The sequence below is a fragment of the Lonchura striata genome, chromosome 4 (assembly GCF_050655825.1).
Source record: "Lonchura striata isolate lonStrDom1 chromosome 4, ASM5065582v1, whole genome shotgun sequence".
Classification (NCBI taxonomy): domain Eukaryota; kingdom Metazoa; phylum Chordata; class Aves; order Passeriformes; family Estrildidae; genus Lonchura; species Lonchura striata.
This window is the reverse complement of record NC_140706.1, coordinates 27,045,758-27,064,034: the sequence shown is the minus strand read 5'-3', so window position 1 is coordinate 27,064,034 and position 18,277 is coordinate 27,045,758. Positions and strand designations below refer to the sequence as shown.

Sequence of the window (18,277 nt, the reverse complement as noted above, 5' to 3'; positions counted from 1 at the left end):
GGAAAACAAGACAAAACTTGCTCAAATAATTTTCCTCTTGGACTCTTAACTTACTTAAATAAAAGGTGGGATTTGGAGTAACACCTAGGTACATTTCAATTACATCATTCCTTCAGCAACCAGACTTTTTACATGGGATACTCTGAAATTGCCTGGGACTGGCTCTAGCCAAGTTTAACTGAATAAAAGTTTTCACTGCAAAAGGATGTTAAACCAGATTGCAAAATTTCAGGGTTCTACAAAAGTTCTAAGATCTTCTTATTAGATGTTTCTCATTATTCAGTGACTGCAAGAATAATTTCAGTTTACATCTGTATAATGAAAAACACTTAAGATTATAGACTTAATTCTTCATTGTCCTTTTTTATCCCCAAGAACCAGGATTTAGAGAGCTGTTTTAGAGGTTCAGACCTTCAGCAGCAGAGCTCTACTCAGACACCCAGCAGACCTAGATCTTTCAATTTTCACATTTCTTTTTTTCCAGCAGCACAAGACCTGAGAAAGAATAGTACTTCCTCAACCATACCTTACCTTCTTCTCATGCTTTACTGTGTTACTAACAGCAAATTTACCTTTTGGGACTGACTTTGTTTTATGGTAACCTAAAATTAAAAGAACTTACTTGGTTTTCTCTCCTGAGCAGTCCTCATTCAGATAAAAAAAGAATATTTTACAACCTCACTTGCTTACCTAATAAATAACTACAAACATTGTAGGGAAAAAAAAAGAAAGAGAGATATTTACCACTTTCCCAGGATAATTCCACTGTAAATTAACCACCTCATTGTCAAAGACCACACAAGTTACTACGATGGTCTCGCCTGTTTTGTAGACAGTTTTAAGAGCTTCAATTTCAACAGGCAGCTGTGAAGTAGCTAGGAGAAGAGAGAGAGAGATCTCATTACAATTTTCACATTATGCAGTTTCAGAGGAAGATTTCAATTTCAATTCCTTTACCGAGGAATCACCTTGAAAATTCATTAAAAATACTGCTGATCTATACTAACATAAACAATTTGTATTTGAAGCATGAACTGCACAAGCAGTTCAATCCCACAAAGAAATGATCCACAAATAAAATTTCAATTAGAGGTTCCTATCTCAAATCCCCCTGTAAAAAGGCATTGGGTATAAAAGCAATTTCCCATTTTGCTAATCAGTGACTGTCTTTGAGAATTCCTTGATGGGCAGGAAAAATGTTTTCAAAACAATTAAATCGTGTTTTTCAGGCTACCCAGAATTCTATGGTTGAAAACCACTGGGAAACACCAGCCTTTTAAGTTGTGTTTCAGCAAATAGATTGAAAATACATGGACTACAGACATTTTTCATGCAATAATTTTGGAGGGAAGATAAAATTAGGGACACCTTATTCTCATCAAAATTGTAAGTAAACTTGCAACAAGTAACTGGCAGTACTGCCAGAGGAGCAAGGAGCTCATAATTGGAGAAATATCTGATATAACCCAGTGATGCTGGTGCTCTTACAGTGTGAAGAAAGAACATAAGCATTTTTTATTTTTTAAAAAATGAATAGAAATAAATACCTCTTATGATATAGATGAGGAACTCATCAGACTTGAACTCCACGCCTTTAACCATTGTTTTGCACATGTATGAGCCCGCAGGAAAATTCCCTATGAAGCCTTGTTTGGTGTCATATAAAGCATGCACAGGCTTGTCTAAATTGTTAACTAAAGTCACTTGAGCATCTGGGTCACTTATCCGACAAGGGATAACTGCAGGATCACCTTCTTCTACTAGGATGAACTGGTCTTCTGGTATAGAAGGAACAAAAGGCATGTCTGGGTCTGTAAAAAAACAAGAAGCAATCTTACACTGTCTTGTTTGCAGCAAGTCCATGCACAAGAATTGCATATCAGTGACCACTTATAGGTCATAAGTGAAACTTGCACACTTCATTCTCCCAGTGTTTCAGATATTGCAGGTAAAGTTTGCTAATGTCATGTGGTATCTCATTTTAGCTACTTGATGTGACATGTAATGAAACATTTCTCTTAAGGAAAAACAAGAAACAATCTTACACTGTCTTGTTTGCAGCAAGTCCATGCACAAGAATTGCATATCAGTGACCACTTATAGGTCATAAGTGAAACTTGCACACTTCATTCTCCCAGTGTTTCAGATATTGCAGGTAAAGTTTGCTAATGTCATGTGGTATCTCATTTTAGCTACTTGATGTGACATGTAATGAAACATTTCTCTTAAGGACAAAACAGGAAAGGGCTTAGGTTCCTTTGTGACAATTCAGGATGCAAAATGAAAAAGATAAAAGATCCTCCCCCCAAAATGTTAAGTGTTGTTATTCACAACTCACATGATTTTAAGTTAGATGTTTTTCGCCTTTTTTATTAGTAGCTATCTCCTAACCAGTATATAAGAAGGCAGTAAAATAAAAAAAAAAAATTAAAACTCCACTTTCCAAGTAGGAAAAAAAAAAAAAGATTAGAAGTCAGTCTCATGTTGTTTGTGTTGAACACCACTAAAGCCACATTTCATCAAAAATAGCTCAAGGTACTTATCTTCATGTATTTCTAACATGTCCAACATTACAGTTATGAGACATAGTTAATTATGGTCACAGAATGTGGTTTTCAAAATACAGTATTCAACTAGGAAAAAAAGCAAACAAGGTCCTGGTAGTTTTATTTCTTTTAAAGTCAACAAAATACATGCCAACTTCCCTATCCAGCCAATCCAAAGTCTGAGTTTAAAATATAATTGCATAACATTATGCATAAAAAGCATAGCCCTCAAATCGTCTCTGTTTGGCCATTCAGAATAAACAAATAATCCCTGCTAGCCTGAAGCTTCTGTGCACAGCTTTATAATGAAATTTAATAGATAGCAATCCAAATCCCTCCAACAATAGACTTTCTGCTGCACTGGCAGGCTCTTTGTAGCAATATTCCAAGCACAGCACTCCATCTCAAAAATGCTGCCAACTCCATGTATTCATTTTCCCACTGTAATTTAAAACAGAAACAAGATTCACCTAGTTTGGTTTTCTATGTGCTGTTAGTGAAAATAGGATATTGTGTGAAGTCCCAGCGTAATCCTCTCTGGCTAAAGTGGGTTGCTGCCACCCATTGCCCTCCTAATTCATTGCAGGAAAAACAACTGTAAAGACAAAGTTTATAGTGGAAACAGAAACATTCTCTATAATTTGGAGAAAAGGATATGTTTCTGCATTTATGACATCTTGATGGTTAGCAAGTGGAAAAAATTACAGGGAGTCTCTGCCCTGCAAATCTGGTAGGCTGATGTCTAGAGGCTTTTGAAAACCAACCAAAGAGTCCTCTTGAGGAAATCTTCCAACTTTTGCCTTTATACTCCTCCACTGGGTGAGTTGCAAAACTGATTAACATAAACAACATCTTCTGGTAATTTGGTTAGAGTTGCTTGGATATTGAGATATATGTGCCAAAGCTGGCAGTATCCAGCTCTGCTGAAACATCTTGCTTCAAGAACGAATGCAAACACTTTACATTTGTTGTGGCAAATGGAGAGAAAGTCTTGGAAGAATCACTGTCCTTGAATTACACACTGTCAACAGCAAAAACTTAATGCCAGAGCAAAGTAGCCTGTAAAACAAGTCCTGTTGCTCCCTCCTGGCTTTTTGCCCTTCCAGAATCTTCCTTGCCATTGCAGATATCACTCCTTCAGAACATGCTGCAATTCTGGAGGATGATTTGCAATCTCTTCTCTTCTCTTTTGTTCCCTGTTCAATATGTTTACTGCAAATCCAGTGGCTTGATCTCTTCTGGCCCTGCAGTTAGTTGTGACCCTCACCCCCTGAAGCCCAGCCAATGCTGAGAAAACATCCAGACAGGGCTTTACAAAAGCAGTCAGTCATGGCTCAGCCTTTCGTGCCTATCTCGACTATGACAATAAAGATTTTCATCCAATAGAGATTGTGGAAAGCCTTTAAGCAGGTTTCTAGTCAGAACAAAGGGGTGGGAGGGCAAAGCTGGAAATAGGCACTTCCAAAAAGAAGGGATGCCATTTCTTCTGAGTCCGGTAGTTTTCCACCACTAAAGAGAAATGCAACACAGGACCTGGGAAGTCTGTGTTTGCCTTGAAAATTACAGGGCACTGCACAGTAGCACCATGTATTTAATCTTGTGTCAGACTGACCAGCAAGAACACTTCTTTCCCCTCCTTGTGACAGTCACCTCCAAGACATCTCCATTGCTTGACACTTCCCAAGCCCTCTCCTCACACAGGTTTTTTCCAATTCCCAGTTAAAGCCTAATTCAGGTTAAAAACAGGATATGGCCTTCTTCATCTGACAGCAGCTTTAGTATCTTGCACAGCATTGGTTTTGTCAGTACACATCCCAAGATATCCACCCAAGTGCCCCCTGAAAAGTCTGGAATTTCTGTTAATCTCCACCTGGGAACCAGGCAAACCTGAAGGCTTGACATACTCCCAGCGATGAGCTGACCTGGCCACCAAGGTCTGCTCTGCAGCCCCCTGCTAGTCACAAGACCTCAGCTCTAAAGCTCTGTGTTCATCACTCTTCTTGAGAACTCAAACTCTTATCAAAAAGTGAAAACCAATAGAAAGAAAGAATAACATATCCATAGATTTACAGGGGCTGGTCTTGATTTACACATGATTTAACCCTGGGGTTATTGTAAATGACAGTAAATTGCCATCAGCAACACACCTCTTCTGAACATCCATGGTTCTCCTCTCCCACCCAAAGCTCCAGGTACAGCTGTGGCATCCCCAACTTACCAGGCACATAGATGTAGATGTCCTTCCCTTCCACCTCCCCATCCTCCACTTGTGTGTGGTTATAGTAGCAAACATACAAGCCCGTATGGGCAGCCGAGGCATTTCCTACTTCGAGCACTGTCACAAAGAAGCCACTGTTGTTCTCTTCGTGTCTAATGTCTATCCTGTGGTTTCCCTCGGTCACTGGGTACTGCCAGCTCACTTCGCTGTCTCCAGAGCATTTGAGTGTGAAATTGGAATACAGCTGTACCACCATTTCATTCCTATTGGGAACAATAGTTGGCAGAGGAAGCTGGCAAAATGTTAGGAATGGTCCTGCAAAAAGACACAAATAAATAGCATGTCAATACACAAAACAGCCTCAGCACAGGGGTGTGAAAGGAAGCAGAAAGGGTCCAGAGCAGCTTTCTTTTCTGACTATTTCAGACCTGTGGATGTCCCAGGAAATTTGCCCTTGTTAAAAACCAAAGCTTTGCCTGAGGAATAACAAATGGATTTCCTTTGAAATGTTAAGTGTTTGCCTGCTGACTTGTATTTGTCAAATCAAGAGGTGAAAGACAGACAGAGGTGAAGTTAGAGATAACTTCCAATCCACACCACAGCTTTCCAGCCCCAAATTTGTACACATTTCTACTCCAGACCAGTGAATTCCACACCCTGGCTGCTGGGTCACAGGTACACCTTACAGCTATGGTCAGGAAACCAGCAGTCCTGTCAGCTTTCAAGCAAGCTCACAGCTGAAATTTGGAAACCGCTTCCCAAGACTAAAACCTGCACTTTACATCTGACTTTGGCTTCTGCAAAGGGCCAAAGCAGGAGCTTTTACATCACATCTACCTCTAGCCAAAATGTACAGAAGGCTTGTAGCCAAATAAAACTGCAATTCACTGAACTACATGTTGTAGACTGAATGCTTTGCAGATGCAATCTCCAGTTACAGGCTCAGATTTGCAAGTCTAGGTAATTTGCAGGTGGGTTGGTGCAGGTCCAACTCTCAGAAGGAAAATTAGAGGATCCAAACTCTACAAAATGAGGAACTCACCAAGGAAACATGTTTGTGGTTTCAGTCTACTAAATGACCTGTACCATAAACAAGCACCTAGGCCCACCGAGTGAAATTGGCACTCTCTGCAATAAACCGGCACCAGGAATCCAGACTCTTTGAAACCCTTTTCCACTCCTGCCCAGCGTTACCTTGCTCTAGAGGCCCTTTCTATATTTGGCACCCTGTGGCAAAGCCTGCCCTGCCCTCCCATGACCATTAGTCCAGCAAGGCTGGGCGGCTGGGCGGCAGCCCCGGGAGTGCGGTGCAGTGGGAGGACGCGGGGAGCCCACACAGGCAGCCTGGCCGGAGAATGCCCGGCGGGCAGGTGGGCAGCTCACCCTCCCTGCACACTCTGACAAGTGGTGGGAGGCTATAGCAGCACAGGAGAGACAAAGTGGCCACTACGGGCCAGTGAAAGTACTGCCTTCTCAGGAGGTCTTTCATGGCCTACCAGGGGGAAAAGCAGAAAAACCAGGTCTGTGACCAGCAGGCAACCATGTGGCATTTGTTATTGTGGGCAGAATGAAAGCGAGTTTAAATACCTACTTATAAAGAATTTGGGGTGGGGAAGCTTAGAGGGTTGAGGAACATTACCTGTGAGGAAACATCCCAGGATCAGGAATGTCTGTGGGTAAGTACCCATAGCTGCCAACAACTGAAACAGAAAGGAGAAGGCAAGAGAGAGAGTTAATGGCCTGACAGCTGTATAAGACTCAGCAGAACCCCTCTTCTGTAGCACCTGAGTGCAGCTTCCCATCACTACACACAGTGCTGCAAAGAGAAGTGGTCCAGGGACCCCAGTTCACAGCCACAGCCCAGTGAGACTCATGCCACCTACTGCCACAAGGTGCGTGTGGCCACAGACTGAGCACAGGCAGATGAGACACCGTGACCCTCCTCTCCACTGGCAGAGTAAGGAGCCAAGTCCTGCTGTAAGGAACCAAGTCCTGGTGCATCCCCTTTCCAAGAGCCTGCAGGCAGCTCAGTTCCCACTGTAGCCTCTGGGACCGAGCCCGCAGAAACAGGCAGCACACTCACAAGCATCAATGAAGATGTAACATCTTCATGCAGTAAGTTCTGACCTTTCAGCTCCAAGAAGTTTTTATGGGAGAAAAAGTACATTTTAAAGCCGCTCTTATTACAAATAGTACAACCCTGAGTGATATTTTTGTTTTGCCATTGTACAGATGTGTATATATAGCTTACAGAATACAATGTAATACAATAGTTCTTATTGCTTATTTAGCAAGAATTCCCTTGATCGAGAGACACGCTATTTAAAACACATGCTGAAATTTTCTAATTAAATAAATCCATTGCAGACTGTAGGCCAGCAGTGCCATTCATAGAGAATCTATTCTTCCCAACAGTGCAGAGAGTCATAGATCACATGCAATTATTTCAGCTTTCAAACATATAATCCTAAAGCATCTGTCTTATAGAGACAACAATAGCAATCAACATCTATGTAATTTTTGTGCCATATAATGACATTTCTACATAAAACCCTCAAGCAGCATGCTAGGTAATTTCTAAAGGAGAAGATCCTGCAATCCCTGCTCCCATTGAAACCAACAGATGTTTTGTTGGTGACTTCTAATAACAACTGAATTTGGCCCAAATCCAATATAGATTAAAAAATTAAAAAAAAAAAAAACAACACTGCACAGAAGAGCCCCTAATTTGAAACACCAACCAAAGAGTAAAATAAAGGATTATGTGCCAAGACAGGGACTATTTTACAAAGGTTCTGGAGAGTTTCTATTCATCCTCTGGTATTCAGTTCCTGATGCTGAGATATGAAAGCACATAGGTGCATCTAGTTATTACAACTGTGGCAGTGCCATATGGAAACTTAATGCTTACAACATGCCAAGGAGTGTTTCTGATCTTGTCCTGCTTTTCCCCTGCAATGGGTGGAGCAGACAGCACCCCTTTGCAGAGCAAAAGAATTTTATATTCAAACATAAAGGTCTCAGAAGAAGGATTAAAAGACTACTTGCCTCAAAAATATGTACAAACACCTTCAGAAATTCAGCTAACAATGTTCCAGCAGAGACAAGACATCTTGCCTGCTTCTTCCATTAGCAATAATTGCCATGTGTTTATGTATCTGTCTCCCATCAATAACAGACTCTTGGATATCAAATAGTTCCCTCACTTTCAGCCTCTTTACTTATTTTTATCACATTTATACTCTGCATTTTTTTCTATTAAAGTAACCCTTTGTAACTCTTTAAAGATTTACCATGGCCTGCTTTATTGATCTGACTCCTAATCTGCCAAGATCCACAAAACAACGTTACCCCACTTCTGCCATGTTCCCTCCCTTTTCTGACTGAAAAGGCAACTCTCTCCCCATCTTGTGTTGTTTTGCCAGACTATTCAGTGCAAGTGATGCAGCAGAGGAGGACAGAAAACAAAGCTAGTTCATCTCTCGCACAGCAGAACCTCTGCTGAAGTGGACTTGTTGCAGAGCTGTGTGTGTTAAGTGAGGACTGAAGCCCAGTGATGTAAATGCAGGTGATGGCATTTCCAAAGTGCTACTTTGAACTTGCTGTCTTGGTTGACACTGAAATCAACAATAAACGGGTGTCTCAATGCAGCACTGCAGTTTAAAAACAGAAGGACTTAACTAAATTTGCTTTCTCCATCTGGCTCTTCTTTCGCAACCCAGAGCTTTGATCTTTCCTCAATGACCCGTTAATCTCATCAAGACCCAGAGCAACACTTCTTCACCATGAAAGACAGAATAATGTACTAAGGATTCACCACCACTCCTATTCAAAACCTATTTGAATTCACTTACATCACGCATCTGATTTAAGGATGCTGGTGCCATCCCCAGCATATCCTCACACATCCATGCTGGACTCAAGGTTTAACACAGGCACTATTTCACACTTATGGGCAGGAGACTTTACTCATTCCCACAACATCAAGCAGCTACACCCATCCTGGTTTTCTTTATTTACAATCACATACACCTTTGTATGCACCTTTTTAGCTCCTTTACCTTCCTTATGGCAAACCAGTTGTCTTTGTCCCCAGCTAGCCAAATCTCAACCCTGGATTAATACATCTGGTTCAGTTCCTAACACTGGTCTATCAATCCATAACTTGGTGTAGCCTTGCTGAAGTCCAGTATTTTATTATTTATTTTATTATTTATTCCAGTTTATACTGAAACCCAGTATTAACATTATACATACAATGTGAGTTTAAGCAAACTTTGTTTTCTTGCTTACATAGGACATTGCTAGCCAAAACATAAACATGACTGCGTCTAGTAAAAGAAAGGTAATGCACTGGCAGATTTGCCAAATTCTTTGCAAGGGTTTGCCCCGGATTGGACAGCCATTGAATTTACATACGTTTTGAAACGTTCTGACTGAAATCCTGGTATCTCTCTTGTGGACTTCTGTGGTTAATTTCTTTTTTTTAATCAAAAAACTAATTCTGAAGAACTATTATCAGTCAGGAGTCAATTTTCCAAACACTAACTGCCAAGCACTGTCTTCCTATAAAGAAAGGTTTCATTGACTGTGCCACAAAAGACAAGGTAAAATCAATGTTCAGAACCTCAACAGAAATACACTTTTAGAAAATTACGATATTCCTAGGTGAGTGCTCTACATGACCTAAAGAGAAAGCGCGGAGGGGGACCGAGAAGAGCCAAGGGTGCATGCTATTTTTATACTGCTATGAATCAACCGAAGACCTCTTTCAAGACAGAAAACCAGCCCGTCTCCCGAACGCTGGAGACCGCTGGGCTGGTTTCCTGCCACCGCGCCGTCACTGACGTTCGCACCGGCGGCCACAGGATGGCAATGTTGATCCGCATTAGCGAGACGCGTTTCTGGTCCGGCCAAAGGCAGCGCTAGTCTCCAACGCAGCAACCTCAACTGGGTCTGCCGGATCAACTTAAAATTCAAAATTCCTACATTTTTTATTCCGTGTGATTAAAACCAAAACAAAATAAAAACAACAAAACAAAAACCCAACAACAACAACCAAAAACAAACAAACAAAAAACCAAAAGCCCAAACAAACAAGCAAACAAAAAAAGCCCAAACCCCAACAACACACCAACCCTAGTCCCATTTTCTCTGTATTTACATAAGTGATAGGGGAGTATTTGGATTGTAAATCTTGGCACGTAATGATATGATTATCCTTGTTATGAGAGGGCTGGGTAATTTCAGTCGTGATTTTGTCAGAGTGGCAGTCTGTCCTTCTGGGAAAGCTGATCTTTTCCAGGAAGAGCCATGGCCAGCCCAAGAAAAGACATTTCTTTCTTGTGGTATATGTCACCAGCTGAATGTAAATGTTCAGACAGGACATCCTGCAACGTTTCTTGGTCCTCAGTTCCCAAACTGCAAACTCAACTCTCCACAAGAGCAGCGCTGCCCTGCAGCGCTAACATGTGGGTCTGATGGTTTTGCTGGGGAAAGGTTCAAAGCTTTCCATGAAAAAGACTGGCATAAATATTCTCCCAAAATGAGGCTTGTTCCATGACCCTTCACAAATATTTTAATCCAGCATAGCCTGTACATAGAAAAAAAACCCAAGGCATAGCCATGCATCAAGGGTAGCCCAGTGTTGATCTCCTACTTTGTGCTCTGCAGGATACTGAGGCTTCTTCCCAGCAAGCCTTCTAGTCAGTCCCAATTCTTCAGCCTAACCCTCCAGGACAAAGTCCCTCAGTCTAGGAGCTAAAGGTGGTGGGGGAGTTGGAAAGCCCAAATTTTCCCACTTGATCCAAGGAGGGTTTTACAGATTGTCCCAAAAAACAGGGAAGGGAAAAAAACCAACCAACCAAACAAACAAACAAACAAAGAGGAAAAAAAAAAAACAAAACAAAAAAACCGAGGCCAGCTGACACTTCCAAGTAATACATCTTCCTTAGGTTCTCAGAATCAAATCAAAGAACACCTCAGATCCAAACTCAAGTGCTGAGAAGCATTGTGCAGAAAAAATATCCATCTCTGTTGACCACAAGAACTAGGAAGCCTAGCTATTGCAAACTTTTCCCTTGGGTACCCATGCGAAGCTTTATAGGCTCGAAAGAGATGAGTCAAGCAGGAGAGCAAGGCATAAGGGAGAGAAAGGATCATTTGCTTTCTTGTCTGTGTTTTTTTTTTTAAATTGTCAGCAATTTTTACCAGCACTAGGAAAAAACACCTCTCAGAAGTCATTCCTTTGTCTTTAAGTCTTCAAAAGTAAAAAAGAAAATATCTTCTGCTAAAAAAATTTTAGAGTTCACATACAAAAGTAGGTACCATTGTAGTCATGATGAAATACAGAAGCAAGCAGGGCAAGGATTACATAAAGTTATTCATTTCAGCCTCATTTTTAGCTGGAAATAATCTGTGAGGTCTGGGCTATGCAAGACTTTCTGTCTATGTATACTTTACTTCAATCCTAGCCCAATGTTGTAGTAGAGAAGAGAGGTATTTTATTAAAATATTTATTACTTCCTGCTTTCTTGAAACCTAATACCTATATATTACCCTCAGAGCCACATGAAGATTTCCCATACATCAACAAACTAGTAACAGCAAAGATGGCCCAGTACCCGATGGCAGCTGGACTGGCACACCTCCTGCTCTTCAGTGCCTGAAGAGGAGTACCAGAACAAGGGATCTCATTTAAAAGCAGCAGGAGAGTGCCTGCAGGCTGGGAAAGCTGGTTTGCTTCTGGACTCCTAAATCCCAGTGTTTTGTGAGGTCTCATTTTTCTGCAAACTTTTTTTTCCCCAAGCTTTGAGGTTGGTTAAACCGCTGTTTAGCTGAGGGCCTTTCTAAAATACTCATTGTTAACTAGAAGCAAAACCCGAAGTCTCTTGCTGGGAGAGCTTTCCCTAGTGTTTCTACATGCAGAGTTAAAAGTCGAATCTCCACAGTTCCGATTTTGATGAGACGACGACAGAGAAATCTTTGATGCCCGTCTCCTTGCTTTGATCCTGTGTCTTGTCCCATCTAAGGACACAGAGCTTAGTCAGCTGAGCTGGGGCTCCAGCTGGGCTCTACATCGGCCCTGGGAGATGCCGAGAGCCTAACAAGCCATCCCGCTTCCCCCGGTGCGTCCCGTCTGGGAACCAGGGGCCGCCTGCAGCCAGTCGGGACTGGGGTGTGGATGGTGGAGGGAAGTTCCGTTCACACCCTGCAGCCACCATCAGGCTGTAGCCGCTCGACAGACCCTGCCGGCCCGCGGGGAGCCCGGGCGGCAGCCCCCGGGGAGCGGGACAGCGGCGCTGTCGCGGCTCCCCCTCGGTCCGCCCACCCTCGGCGCAGCCCGACGGCTGGAGCCGCTGCAGATCAAAGGCTGCCCGGGACACCGAGCAAACCTAGCAGAGATGGCAGCTCCCAGCCACTTCACTGTTTGTCTGGGAAACAATAGGAAAGCCTTTGCCAAGCTGGAGAGACGAAGTTTGTTTTTTTTTCTTCCTAATGCGGGGTAGCCGGGAAAAAGAAAAAGCGGGATAGGGGAAACGGGGGTGAGCAGAGCACAGACGTGTTTCCCTACGGAGCTGGCGCTACGACCCGACGCTTCTTCTTCAGCCCTCTCCGTCAGGCGAAGCACGAAGCCCCAGGGCGAGGGGTCTGGAGAGGGGCGGGAGTCTCGGCGGGGGACAGAAGTTGTGCCCCGCCTGGGAGCTGTGGGACCAGGAGGGAGCGATGCGCCCGCAGCCGCGGGAACGGGTTCGTAGGTTCCCATAAGGGCCGAGGCGATGCGCTGCCCTCTCCGGGAGTGCAGACTTAGGCCCCGCAGGAGCGCTAGGGAGCTCGAACATCGGCAAGGGACGCGCCGAAAATACCGTCGAGGGGCGCTGGGAGCGTGCCCCCGGCACTGATGGGGGCCAGGGCATCGCTCCCGCCTCTGGTCCGCAGCCGCCTTCCCGACGGGGTGCGGACGAGCCCCGGGGGCTGGCGGCCGTGCCCTGGGACTGCTGCTGCCTTGCTAGATTTGTCGCTGCTGCTGCAGAAAAAGCCGTCCAAGTCCTGTTCTCTGGAACGGTTCCTGAGCTATGGGATCCGCGTCCAAAAATGTTGAGCAATGCCGTGGACAGCCAAAAAGCCATTTCCTACTTGCTCCTAGGACTTTTCCAGGGGACTCCAGCTTGGCAGAGGCTGGCAAGTTTGCAGCTCTGCGCTTGACAAAATCCAGAAGGTGGCCGCGAAGACTTTGCCCTTCCCGGGGTAGGAGGCAGTGGGGTCCAGCAGTCCGGCAGGGCATACGGCAGGGCTGGCACTCCCGTTGAGAGAGAAGCTGCAGGCTGGAAAGGCTCCAGGTACCAGCCCTGTCTAAATTCAGCATCCTCCCTTTCACCAAGACACTTTTTAAAAAAAAGACGGGGCGCGCAGGGATGGAGATCGGGTCGCCTTTCGGGGGTTGTATGCGTGCCTCCGCTCGGGATCTCGGGCATTTTAGGCTACCGGGCCAGGGGGAGCGAGGTGAGAAAGGGGATCTAAAGGAGGGAAGGTGATGAAAAACAAAGGGTGGGGGAAGGGACGGGAGAGCAGCGGGGTGAAGGAAGCGAGGGATGCGAGAAGAGAGGGAACCGCTTACTTGGTCGGTGCGCGTCCCCGCTTTCCCCCCTGGGGCGGGCACCGCCGCTGCCCGCGGAGCCCCGGCGGGTCGCTCCCGCCCCCGTGGCAGGAATGCGGCGCGGTGGCTGCCGCCGTCCCAATGTGTTTGTCATTAGCGCTGCCCGCGCTGCTCGCCGCCGCACCCCGACGGCCGGCGCGGCGCAGCGCTGCACCCCACTCCCCTCCGCGGGGTCGCCAGCGCCCACCGCCTGCGCCCCGCGGAAAGAAGACCTCCGCTCGGCTCGGAGCATCGGGGGAAAAAAAAAAAAAAATTTAAAAAAAACACGAAGAAAACCCCCAATAAATAAATAAAGAAAAACGGGAAAAAATAAACGAGGAGAAAACCGCGGGAGAAAAGGTGTAAAAAACGAAAAAGGTGGGGAAAATGCCCCGCACCTCTTACCTTCTCCTTTACAATCCGCAGCCCCAATCCTGCAGATTGTAAAACATCCAAAATATGTCCACGTCTTTTGTGACTTTCCCTGCTCAGCCGCGCTCTTTCCCTCCCGCTCGCCCTCCCTCCCGATCCGACTGTAATGGTCTCACAAACCGCGTCCCGTAATTGATTCAATGTTATAGACCATCCTTCCAAAACTAATCATTTGCTTTAAGTAAATAGCTGTCAGGAAATGAAGCCCCCCTCAGGCCCCTTCAGAATAAGAGCGTGCTGGCTCGCCCGGCGCCCCCAGCCCCGCGGCCGGAGGCGGGCGCGCCGGAGGGAGGCTCTTACGCAGGCAGGGGGGCCGTCCCTGCCTCCAGATTTCAGCAGCCTTGCAGGGGAGGGGGAGGTTGGCCATATGGCAGGGGCGAGGGGGAGGAAAGGGGGAAGCGGGGAGTTTTGCACTGCAGGGGGAGAAAATGAAAAAAAAAAAAAAAAAGAAGAAAAAAAATTACCCAAAAAACTTTCATGAAAACTCAAGAGTGCTCCCAAATTTCATGAATGAGTCTTCCCTCCTCAGACCCTCCAGGACGGTGGCTCGGGCGCCGCGCTCGATGTCCACGCTTACCGTGTGAGTTTATGGATGGGGAGTTTGATTTGGAAACGAATTCGCGGCTTCCTCGTGTCCTTTGTACACCGCTGCGCTCGGGTTTGGGCTAGAAAGCTGCACGGACGGCCGTGAGCCAGCCAGGACCAGAAGGCGCAAAGAGACAGGGGGAGAGACGAATCGCTAACATTTATGAATGAAAGACACAACGAAAGGTAACCTTCGCCAAGAGCCAGCCTCCCCAAAGCCCGCAGCTCCGACGGGACCGAGAACACTCTTCTCTTCGTCTCTGCCTTCGCTTTGCCCAGCTCAAACAGACCCCAGTAATAACCAAACCAGGGACACGACAAGAGCCGGAGGTGCCGGCAGAGGCGCGGGCAGCGCACGTCCGAGCCCGTCCTGTTTGAACACGCTCCAGACGGAGCTTTGATCCCCGCCGGGGAACCAGCACTGGGTATCTCTGCTCTGCTGGCCGTCGCTATCACTGGCGATAAGGGGTGGCCGAGGGAGCTGCCGGGGAGCTGCCCTCGCCGCCCTTTTGCTGCAGGCTTCGTGCGGAGCGAGGCGAGCGGGGCCGGCGGGGCGCGGCGATGCGGCGGCCGCGGGAGAGGGGGCAGTGCAGCCCCAGGAACGGAACGGCGAGGATGGAGCCGGTCCCTGCTTGCCGCCTGCCTTCTGGGGAGGGCACCGGCCCCACAGCTGTGTGCCGCGGCTTCTCCCCTTTCCTTCCTTCCCCAGTCCAGCACAACCACCACCCACACCTCTTTCTCCCATTTAGTATTAAACAAAAATTTCGTCTCGAAGTCAAGAGCCAGGACCCCGTGGTTTTTTTCTTTCCTAAGCGAGGGAGAGTTCAGCCTCTGAAACGAAGATGCCCTAAAGAGAATAGAGGCAGAAACGAGAACCAACTCCCAAGGATGCGCGCTCAGGGCTGAGGTACCCCTGTCTGGGCTCTCAAGGTTCCCGGCGGCGCTCCCGGCCTTTTGCACGCCCTCCACTAGTGCATCCTCGGCTCGGGTGAGTGCACAACCCCGCTATTGCTTCCACATGTTCCTCCAGGAAATCATCGGAGTCAGATCTATGAGCAGACCCTGGTCGGAATGCTAACAGGATACCGTAAAGCTTGTGAATAAACAACAGGCTCGCAGTGAGTCAAAAAGGCATGGAGGAAAGGAAAAAAAAAAAAAAAAAAAAAAAAAAAGGCCAAACCAAACAAACAAACAACACAGGAGAAAAAAAACCCACACCGTACCCTGGAATTCTCCATCTGAGAGTGCGAGAGCACCCAGCATCCTGAACCCCTTAATTTGTAGGGGGAAATGCTTTATCATTACTTGGATCAGAGCTGCGGGCTCTCGCAAATTTAAACCCCTCAAAGATGAGCATCAACTGCCTATGCGCCGGGGCGATCCTGCAGGGCTCGGGCCGCGATGTTACCGGCGTGAGTGTATCTGGTTCAACACGCGGGGTGATTCCTGGCGAAATACTATCAGGATGGGATGTAATGCGAGAATTACTCTTTCGAAAAGAAAGGAGCAAAATGGAAGGGGAGGAGGCGCCTTCTGGTTGCAATTACCTGCCTCATTTGAATAATGCCTTTGTCACGATCATTATCGAGAGGTCGTTAACGGCTTCCACGTGGGATCTCACAAGACCCAGCCAAAAATAAAAATTTTAAACTAGGCGACTGGCAAGGCTGCCTGCTAGGCCAGTCTGGCCCTTCGGGCGGGGGCCCGACGGCTCTGCGGAAACAGTGGCGGAGGTGTACCGTCGCTCAGGCACCCTTCCGGGGAAAGCTTTCCCCGACGTAGCTTTCCCTTCCCCACGCCCGCCACCCCAGGAGCACCGAGCCGGCGGGAGCTGGGCTCTGCCCGCTCCTCCCTCAGGGAGAGGGATCCGGCGGTGCCTATGGATTGGTCCCGCGCTGGGGAGGTGGTAGTTAAAATAAACCCTCCAGGACGGCTGCTGAGCTCTGCCTCCCGCCCCGTGTGGTGCAGGGGGGTCCCGTCCACGGAGGCGAGGGGGACATGGGGTTAGCGAGAGGACAGGCTGGGGGTGGGGGATTTTTTACATCTCCCCTGCCCTCCCGCCTTCCCCTCCCCTGAAGGGCTGGAGCATAAAGCATCCCGTTAACGTGTGTTTATGTGGTACCAGATGGAAGCTGCACGTCTCAGACGAAGTGCGGCGCCCGTGCTAGAGCCGCTCTCGCCTGTTTATGCTGCCAACCTGCCCCCCGGGGTGGGCGGGTGTGTGTGTCCCCCTCCCCGGGCCCGCGGCGCCGTCAGAGTCCGGGCAGCGGGAGCACCGACGGCTCGGGTTATTGCGGGGCGGGTCTCTCCACTCTCAGACGCTTCCAGTGGGGCTGGGAGCCTTCGAGGCCCCTTTCCCCTCTCCCTCGCTCAGCATCCCCCTCCCTGGAGAAATCACAATTTGTTTCAAGTAATAAAGCGTTTCCTGCGGCTCTCTCCCAAGGGTGAGCCGGCCGCGGTTAACTGGTTAAGCCTATTGAACAACCTAATAGGTGGCTTGTGTGGCCACCAGCGGGACTGGGCAGGGGAGCGGGGGTGCCCCGGCCCGGGCTCCGCGGGAACACCCGCTGAGGGGCCGCAGCCTTTTGACTGGATGGGAAGGCTTGTCTGGGTTTAATTATCGTTACCCACGTTCAGCGGTGCACGGAGCAGTAGTCATCCTTTTTTCCCTTTTAGAGCAGGAAGCCCCTGCGTGAAGAGCAGCTACAACCTGAAGCAGAGACCCCTCAACCCCTGAGAGAGGGAGAAAGCAGAGCAGCCTCACATCTGTGTTCACATCTATCGCCTAGGAAAGAGTACAGCGGTGAAGGCTGCCTCGCCTAGGAAGGCGAGCTAAGCTCGGAAACTCCAGGGGCCCGAGCCCCTTCGGGAAAAGTGTTCTGGCGGTGGGAGGGTCTTGTGTACATTTACAGTCCTGCCAGATTTTTAGATTTTTATTTATTTCCATCTTTCCACGAGTACAGATTCCCTCATTTTGTTTGTTCAACAAAATTTGGCTCTGAATAGCAGGGATCCCGTGTCACTGGGAGGACAGGCAGCCAGACAAAAAGAAATTAACTTTGCCCAGCCTGCCCTCCCTAGCCTTTATTTTTATTTGCCACATGGCTGTTCGAGGTAGTTCTCCGTACTATCGTTTTCCTTCCCCATGCCCGCCGTTTCCCCACCGAGGCCGCTGCTGCCACGACGTCGAGCTGTTTTGCTTTCATTGTTGCGTTTGGCTCTCGACATTAAAAGACGCCAAAAGAGCCGTGGACGCCTTATTCTTTAAAAAACAGACTGTTTTCCCTTTTGCTCCCGCCCTGACTTTTTTGACTGCGACAGAATAAACAGCCCGCTGTGGTCCAGAAGCAGGCTGGACGCAGTTCGGGGGCGAGGCCAAGCAGGGGGGAAAGGGGCTGGTACCCGCCTGGCCCTTCGCCGCGCCTGGCTCCGCGCCCCGCCCCGACCCCCGGGCGGGGAGCGCGGCCCCGGCCGAGCCGCCGCCCCGACGGGAGGGGAGGCAGCGCCGCCGGGGTGCCTGCAGCGCCGGCCGAGGGCGCGGGGCAGTGCCAGCGCCCCCGCGACACTAGAGGGCACCGGAGCCCGCGGGAGCGGCGGCCGAGCCCGGCGCGGCACCGCGCCCCGCCAGCCGCCGCTGCCTCTGCGCTTCATCACCGACCGGGCGGCTCGGAGAACATGGCGAGAGGCGCCGTCCCGGGAGCCTGATGGCTCCAGCCCTGTAGGGCCGGCCCGGACCCGCCTCAGCCGCTCGGGGGATGTGGCGTGTTGCAAGCAAAGCAGAGAGATAAATTCCTCCCGTGCCACAAATGATAAGTTTTCCCTCTGAAATCAAAGGGTCGTCTGCTGATTCAGCCCAGGTTT

General features: G+C 48.0%; 1 protein-coding gene across 3 annotated transcripts in view; it reads right to left on the bottom strand.

Annotated features, from left to right (window-relative positions):
- Positions 1 to 14,434, bottom strand: part of PDGFRA (platelet derived growth factor receptor alpha) — a 35,145-nt gene extending 20,711 nt beyond the window's left edge. Inside the window, exons 1-5 of one of the 3 annotated variants that reach the window (XM_085577869.1) lie at positions 14,296 to 14,434; positions 6,404 to 6,464; positions 4,765 to 5,079; positions 1,548 to 1,811; positions 745 to 875 (exon numbers count right to left, since the gene is read on the bottom strand). In XM_085577869.1, coding sequence (XP_085433995.1) covers positions 745 to 875; positions 1,548 to 1,811; positions 4,765 to 5,079; positions 6,404 to 6,464; positions 14,296 to 14,310 — 786 coding nt within the window. In that variant the 5' untranslated portion in view covers positions 14,311 to 14,434. Of the gene's footprint in view, positions 1 to 744; positions 876 to 1,547; positions 1,812 to 4,764; positions 5,080 to 6,403; positions 6,465 to 13,381; positions 13,403 to 13,804; positions 13,971 to 14,295 lie in introns of those variants that run through there. The other 2 variants (XM_021529108.4, XM_085577870.1) reach the window with 2 other exon arrangements.
- Positions 14,435 to 18,277: the final 3,843 nt, after the last annotated feature.